The 8208-nt window shown below is 45.8% G+C and overlaps 1 protein-coding gene across 2 annotated transcripts; it reads left to right on the top strand.

The window, feature by feature from the left end:
* Window positions 1–1461: 1461 nt before the first annotated feature.
* On the top strand, window positions 1462–7278 carry LOC116785846. Of its 2 annotated transcripts, none has more exons than XM_032685930.1 (7): window positions 1462–1652; window positions 2119–2361; window positions 3249–3308; window positions 3938–4069; window positions 4859–5005; window positions 5758–5818; window positions 5972–7278. In XM_032685930.1, exons 2-7 carry the CDS (start codon window positions 2197–2199, stop codon window positions 6073–6075), a joined length of 669 nt encoding a protein of 222 aa, XP_032541821.1. In that variant the 5' UTR covers window positions 1462–1652; window positions 2119–2196; the 3' UTR covers window positions 6076–7278. The 2 variants fall into 2 exon arrangements, with proteins under 2 accessions (XP_032541821.1, XP_032541822.1); XM_032685931.1 differs by lacking the exon at window positions 1462–1652 and adding an exon at window positions 1695–1805.
* Window positions 7279–8208: the final 930 nt, after the last annotated feature.

The raw sequence follows: 8208 nt of genomic DNA, 5'->3' as shown, positions 1-8208 counted from the left end.
GGCTGGCTTCACCCAAACTGGCTGTGTTCCAGTCCTACACTGGTGTAATAACCCAGTACACTGTGGAGGTGCAGTGGGTTAATTTAAAGAAATGATACCTAACCTGTGAATTGATTTCTTAAAAATGTTTAAGGGGTAGGTAGGATTTAGTGCCGTGCTTGCTAGGATTTGGCTGGAGGTGCTTGGGTGGGATAGAATCATAGAATCATCCAGGTTGGACGAGACCCTCGAGATCGTCCAGTCCAACATCCCACCCAACACTACCACTGTAACCTCCAAACCACTAAACAATATTACCCAATGCCAGATGTCTCTTAGACACCTCCAGGAATGGTGACTCCACTACCTCCCTGGGCAACCTTTTCCAGTGCCTGGCCACCCTAACAGTGAAAAAAAAATATTTTAATATCTAATCTGAGTCTCCCCTATCTCATTTTAAGGCCATTTCCTGTAATCCTCTCACTGTAGGCATGGTAGAAGAGATCAACCCCACCTCACTACAGTCTCCTGTCAGGGAGTTGTAGAGAGCAGTGAGGTCCCCCCTGAATCTCCTCCAGGCTAAACAAACCCAGTTCCCTCAGCCCTTCCTCATAAGACATGTTTTCTAGACCCTTCACAAGCCTTGTTGCCCTTCTCTGAACACACTCCAGCACCTCGGTGTCCTTTTTAAAGTGAGGGGCCTAAAACTGAACACAGTACTCAAGGTGTGGCCTCGCCAGTGCCGAGTGCAGGCGGATGATCACTTCTCTGGTCCTGCTGGCCACACTATTGCTGATCCAGGCCAGGATGCCATTGGCCTTCTTGGCCACCTGGGCACATTGCTGGCTCATGTTCTATCAACCAGCACCCCCAAGTCCCTTTCCATTGACCAGCACAGGTTATTGTGCTCTTTCCAATGGAGAGTGGGCACTGATGTGCCAGGGGAGCCTTTGCCTATCAGTCCAAACAAACTGATATTGTAAGTCATTAACATCACATATAGAGAGGGTTTCATGGACTCTTACCATCACAAAATGGTTTAGATTGGAAGGGGACCTTAAAGATCATCTAGTTCCACCCCTCTGTCATGGGAAGGGACACCTTTCACTAGACCAGGTTACTCAAAGCCCCATCCGACACTTAAACACTTAAGTCTTGAACACTTAAACACTTCCAGGGATGGGACATCCAACAAACTTTCTGGGCAACCTGTACCGGCTTCCCCAACACACAGTATTGCGCACGTGTGTGTCGTGTGAAGCAGCACTTAAGGCTGCAGCTGGGGGGGAAAAAACAAAAAAAAAACCCACACAAAAAAAAAAAAAAAAAAAAAAAAAAAAAAACCAAAAACAAAAACCAAACCAAACTGCTGTAGAGAAGGGATGGGTGGAGTGCCCGGTCCCGGCAGCCCAGGAGTGCCCGGGGCAGCCCGCGGTCCCGCCCGGGGCCGGGGCGGGGGCGGCCGCTCCCCGCGGAGGGCGAGGCGAGGCGGGCGGAGCAGGATCAGCCCTGTCCTTGCACAGCTCCCGGCCCCTGCACGGCTCCCGGCCGGCACTGCGGAGGCTCTCCCGGCCTCGCCGGGCTCTTTTCGTCCGGATAACACTCGGGACTCTTTTCCCCCGGAAGCGGAGCCGGAGCTTTCCCGGTCCCTGCCCGGCGAGTCCCCGCCACAGGTGAGCGCGCAGGGCGGAGCGGCGCCTCCCGGCCGGCGGGACCGGGAGGGACACGGGAGGACACGGGACGCGGAGCTGGAGCCGCCCCCGGACGTTCGGTGACCGGCACTAGCGAGGAGAGCTGGGGCTCTGCCCTGGCGCCTTCCTGGAGAGGTGCGGAGCTTAACTTCCAAATGGGACAGAACCCAGGCACCCGCCGCGCCTCTCGGGGCAGCAGAAACCCCGCAGGGAAAAGGACAGCCGTGGAGGGGACGGTCTCACCTTCCTCTCCGGAAGCGTCAGGAGCGCTGTCCCAGGCACCTGCCAGGCAGCACGCCCAGGGATTTCCCAAAGGGCCGCTCACCTTTGGTCGCTGTCACCGCTGGCTCAGACAGATGAACTCTGTACTCCTGGTACAGGTCCTGCGCACCAGCCGGTGCCCCCCGGGTGCTGATGCTCCTGTTCCTTCTCTCTCTCTCCCGCCTAGGAAAAGCTGTTCTTCCTCCCCTGGAAGGCCACAGCGCCGCTCTCCAGCCTCCGTGATTTATGTGTGACTCGGAGCAGAATGGATCGCTATCGATACTTCATCTTCAACCAAAGGAACATGGTGGTGCTGGGGATGTTCCAGATAGCCCTCAGCACGGTGTGCGTCGTCAGCGGGTTCATAGATGGCATTTTCAGAACAGAGTCTCAGCTGGGCAGAACCAGAGCTCCAATTTGGGCTGGGATGGTAAAGTTGTACTATAATTTCTATGCTTTTTTTTTTTTTTCCCCCCACTGCTATCTTCTAGCATTCATATTGGGAGTGGGAGGGAAGCCAGGATTTCTTGCTAGCTCTTCCCTGGTTTTCTGCTTTGAACCCAGTTAAAGTTTCCTTATCATGATATAGGCAGAAGAGTGCAAGCAGACTTCCCTCTGAAGGAGCTGAATTAAATTCATTTTTACTGGATAATGTAGGAAACGGGGCATAGTGACAAGTGACGGGGTTTGTTGCAGAAGCATAGTGACCACAGAGAAGCTACCAAAGATGAGGAGGGGAACACTTCATCCTCACATCAGGTAGATGAACATCTGGGTGATGATCTGTGTCCCACAGCGCAGTGCCCCTAATCCTCTGTACTGCAGCAGCGAGCAGGCAGTGGAGGTCCCTGCTCCCTGGCATTCAGGACCCTGATGTTACCCTGCTGAGCCACACTGCAAGGAAATTGTGCTGAAGAGCTCTCTTCAGTCCAGAGGCTGCCTATCTCCTTTCAGTAATTTCTTTCTTTCCTCTGCAAAAGGTGTGTGGACGGGGACTTGGACTTGGAAAGCAGTGCACATTTTTAGCACTTTGAATCAGACTTATTCCATCAGTTTCATTATTTGACCAGAGCCATAAAGCTCCAGTCAGAGGTAGCAAGGCCATGGGGGAAGCAAGTGGGCAAGATGCACGTCACGCATGTCATGGAGATGCTGCAGAGGAAAACAGAAGAAATGAGCAATTCTCTTCCCATTTCTGACCCAACAGTTACTCTGATCCAAGCCTTGAAAACAAGGACTTTTCATCTGCGCTGTAGTAGTTTATCTTAGGAATCTGATACTGGTCTCCCAGTTACCAACTCCTTTTGTGCTCTGCAGGTGATGGGAGTCCCAGGCGTGCTGGCTTTGTTCTCCTCTCAGAGGAAGAATCCAATCCTTGTAAGCTGGAGGGGTGGATGGGTGGTTGTGTGTGTATGGGGCAGGGGCAAGATGCTGGGGCAGTCAAAAACTATCTGAGTAGGGAGTGATCTGGCTGGTCCTTCTGCAGGATCGAGAGCCCATTTCTTTGAGTTATCTGCAGAAGAGCTGCTGTGTTCATAAGCAAAAGGAGGATGCAGTGTTACCTCGCTTTCTGCTGCAGCAGACAGGCACTGGGTCTAATAACAAGCAAAAATCTGTAAAAGCCCTTGGTTTCGAATGCTTTTCTTTTTGTGGTCCTTCATGTTCTTAAGGTCTGTTTATACTAAAGTAGGAAACAAAGGCTTGCACTTCCCAGGCAGGTCTCTCCAGCCATGCAAACTCCAAGGGGGGATATTGTATGTAAATACAAGATCTCTAAGGACAGAGTCTTGGGGTAGCACCTGTGATTTAGATTTGGCAGTCAGCTGTAGCTCACAAATTCGGTATCCTGGAAACCTTTACTGCTTTGTGTTTGGCTTCCTAGTGACTGTTGCTACTGGGTACATTGTTGTGTTATGGGAGGTCAAAGGTTAGTAATTATAATGCTTGTTAGTACATTTGCAAGAGGATAGCTTTAATTCTTTTCCTCCCTAAAATTCTCTGTCTAGGTGAATGTACTGATAGGTGCTTCCATAATCTCTTGTGTTGCCATCCTCATCGTAATAAGTTATAGCTCCTTCACACTGAACTATGGTGAAGAGGAGGAGCTGAGTTCTGCCCCAGTCCATGTTGTCCATACTGTAAGTATTGATATGATAATTTCCGGGGAACTAGACACCCTTAATCTGCAAACAGTACCAGGCACAATTTATAGACAGAACCAGAATTCCAGGAGGTGTGCACACTAGGCCAGGTTAGCTGCTCTCGCTTCTGAGTGCAAAAGGCCATGAAAAAATACTGGTGCTGCTCATGAAAAGGTGCTGACTGCATTCCTGGCCTCGTTTGGGACAGCAATTGCTAGGCTTGAATCCTTTCCAGCATGCACTTTAGGTGATAAAGTTACAGCAGCTACAGGTCAGCTGGTTAAACCTGGGTATTATTTCAAGTGTATCCTCCTCAGTAAAGCTGAAGAGAAGGAATGAGTTAGCCCTTTTATGCCTCAAACCTGACACAAGCAGTGGCTCTCTGTGGGGGTGAAGGCATCCCAGGTGGATGAAGCTGACCATTAGTTTATTGCAGGACAAATCAAAATGTCAGGCTGCCAAGGTGCAGGACAGCAAAAAGACATTTCTCATTTTCAGTGTGAAGAAGAGCAACCATTCCTTGGGTTTCTACTCATGGTTAAAGCTATTTCCAAACCTGATGCCATTGCACAGCATCTCACATTTAAACAGTAGCCTTATTTCACTCCTGTCTGAGGATCACACTTGGCTTGTCCTCCAGAACTCAGAAAGAAAAGCCTTTAATAACACTGACTACGAATCAATCTCCTACGATGCAACCTCAGCATTCTTGCAGTCATTAGATTATTTTTGGTGGAGAGTTTCACCTTTTGAATGTGGCTTTAACGACTCCTTTTCTATTTGCAGAGGTTCATACTCAGTAAGGTGGTCAAGGGTGCTAACATAGCCATGCTGGCTGCATCTATCTGCAGTGCCTTTTTTGTGCTGGCCATGGCTTACTTGGGATGCCGGAGCCTTCCACGCTGCTCCTGCTACGACAGCGTGACTGGGATGGTGAGTGAGGAGGCCAGGGCACAAGCTTATTTCTACTGAGGGGTGGGAGGGGGAGAAGATGTGTTTTACTTCTATAAACCTAGTCTCAGCTTCACCTCAGTCATCCAGGGCTAATTCTAAGAAATTAAATGGATGTTAGAAGACATTTATACTTAATTTTTTTTTCTTTTACTACCTCCCTCTTATTTACAGTCTAACGTAAATAACGTAAGTTATCTCTATTTTCCAAACCGTTTTTGCTACTGTGGCCCCAATTCCTATGAATTCCTCAAAAACTGCTCCTCTCACCCTTAAACCAACAATTGCTCCTGGTACAGCATTTCAAAGACTTACTGGTACTTACACACTAGAACTTCGAATTCAGTAATAGAAATATCTCCTGTACTGTGTGTGAAGTGTAGGGGGGATGATGACATGCCACATTTACTGCTGATTTATAAGGACTCTGCCTCAAGTGATGAGGCACACGCTGTAGGTCTCTGCTAAATGAGCTCAGTAAATACCAGCTGCTTCTCTGCTAGAGTAATTCTATGCTGTGTTATTAAACATGTACCTCTGATCATCTGATTTGGTAAGGAAATAATGGGTCCAGGCCACAGGGCAGCTGTCCTTGGCTAAAGACACTGAGTGGGTAACGTGAGGTTGCTGTAAACTTTCAAGCTAAAACTTGTTAGGAGACATTTAAAAGGAATTCAGGTGTATCTTGAATGAATTCACAGATGAGGTATTTGATGGTGCTGTTTCTTTCATAGGAATGGTTGCAACCTACTGAGGACCAAAATCAGGCTGTGGAAATGGTTTGTGCTGTACAAAGTGAGTACCCCAGGGATGTGGAAGGAACATTCTGAAAAAGCTTTACGTCCCAGGCCAAAATCCTGATAACCAAAAGGGAGGCAAAAGGAACTCAGGATTTTGTGCAGGTGTCCACATCAGGTTTAATGGTTTCCTCTTTCCCTCCCCACGCAGGCCCTGGGGACAGAATTTTTAGCTTCCCAGATCGGTTTCCAGCCCAGGATGTGGATGTAGAAGAAGACACATCCAAACCTCCACCATACATCAGACTGACTTGAGAAAGTGGTTGAACATTTTGTTCAAACGTGACAAGAGAGATGTAACAAGCTCTTAATCTTTAAAGGTGGTTATGCACTTTTCCTTGGCCTCTTGAAAAACACACACAGGAAGAGAGAACTATTGAATGCCAAACATTCAGCAGAGACCACGGTGCAGAGGAGAAGATCCGCAGGTGGTTTTGGACATTCAGACTTTGTATGGTTAAAATACCTCATTGCCTCTGGAAAGCGTGAGCATTTTTTTCCTCTGGCTTTTGTACTGAAATCATGTTTTATTTCACTAGAACTCATCATGCAATTTGTGTAGCACTGCTAGCCTTAGGCATTTAAATATTAAATACAATTGAATTTTTTTCAAGTGCTGTCTCGATTTCTCCCTCTTACTGAGTGAATTATTTGGATGATGCGATACCTGGAGAAGAATAATGAAGGACCCACTTCATCACTGAGCTTCAGAGCATTTTCCTTTTCTTCTTGGTAGGAGTAGGGGCAGGTAAAGTTTTTGATATGAAGCCTTGACAATACCATTCAGGTAACTCTGTCAGAATGTGGATTCTGAGAGGTGTACATGTGTCATTACAATTAGTTTTAGTGCTGAAGTGTAATGCTAGAGTGTGGTAGGAACTGGAGCTGCGGTAGCTCCTCTTACAGAGTCACAAATACTCTGAATTCAGTTCAGGTTTTTCTGTTTCGACTTTGGAGACTGAAAGTTTAAAAGAAATGCTTAGTTTGAAAAATTAGTTTTCAAACCCAAAAGTATTAAGCTTCAATCTACCTATAAATGACTAGGAATGAGTGCCTGCTTTTAGAGGTTTTCTAATTACATACTTTTCAGGTAAGGTAATATGATATTAAATTAATACTTAGAATCTTAGGACTATGAATAATACGCTTTCAAGTAGAAGGAGGGAATGTTTATTTGTTTGGGTTTTTTTAGCTAGGAAATGGTGGATACTTAAAAGATATGTAAAACTGAGATGGACTGGTGACTAGAATTTACTTGGTGTATAGTAAATCCTTATTACTTTTCAAGGTGAATGATACCTTCTAGACCGAGCTATTTTACAAGATCATTGGTACAGATATATTCTGTGGAAAAATTGTGTTGGTGCCTTGCTAAACTTGATTTGCATCAGAGAAATTGCTCTAAATGCTTAAAACCAAACCAAAGCAAGAACACAATAAAATCTTTATTCTCTTAAACCTCTTGTTAGGGAACACAGATGTTATTGTAAGGGAAAGACTTGAAGCACCTGTTCATTTAGCTCTTCAGTTTTAATTTGCATTTGATGCTGTAGTTTCTAATAGTTATCCTGATAGTCCAAATAATCACTCAGATGAAAAAGATGATAGCAACAGTAACCAATGCATAACAGATAATGTACATAATGGAATAATTAGGGATTAGCAGACAATCCCTTAATATTTGCAGCCTAATCCTACGCATGCCAAACTCACACTTGATCTCCATTTTCCTGTATCACTCAATTTTTACCCTTAGGCCTTCATCTTCATTTCCTATGGTTCTACTCCATTAAGCAGATCATCCTGAAACAGCCAGTTCCATTTGTCAGTCCTCTGTTCTGGTCCAAGGGTAATATTTCTCATGCCCTTCTTCCTTTTGTGTCTCTTCAGTGAAGTTTATCATTCTATATCATACATTGGTCCAGAATCAGAAGTGATTAAACAGTAAAATGTAACTAGTTCTGAGCACTAAATAAGACCACTTGCTTCATTTTCCTTTCTGGACTAGGTTTGGAGTTATACTTAGCCCAGTCAAACTTTTGCTTACAGAAGATTAAGTTGTTTTTCGTAGCATATTGCATAGTATTTTTACTTTTTTCACAGGCTGATATGTAAGGGATTAGACCTAAGGGACCTAAGCACTGCATTGTTTGGCATAAAACTTTGAGGCTCCAAATAAAATTTAATCCAGGAATTTTAGGACTCTTGGAACATTGGGATTAGATTTTGTTTTGAAAACAAAGCTGGGAAGAGCACTGAACAAGTGGGAAGTTGCTGCTCTGTCCCTTCTGAAATGCAGCCAGAGGAAGCATTGCTGCTGCAGTGTTTTTGTACAATAACTCTTTGGCTGAGCACTTCCCCAGGGTGTGTGGAATATAATTAGCACTG

This window comes from Chiroxiphia lanceolata, chromosome 4 (assembly GCF_009829145.1).
Source record: "Chiroxiphia lanceolata isolate bChiLan1 chromosome 4, bChiLan1.pri, whole genome shotgun sequence".
NCBI lineage: Eukaryota > Metazoa > Chordata > Aves > Passeriformes > Pipridae > Chiroxiphia > Chiroxiphia lanceolata.
Note: the sequence above shows the minus strand (reverse complement) of the source record. Positions and strands in the feature narration are given on the sequence as shown.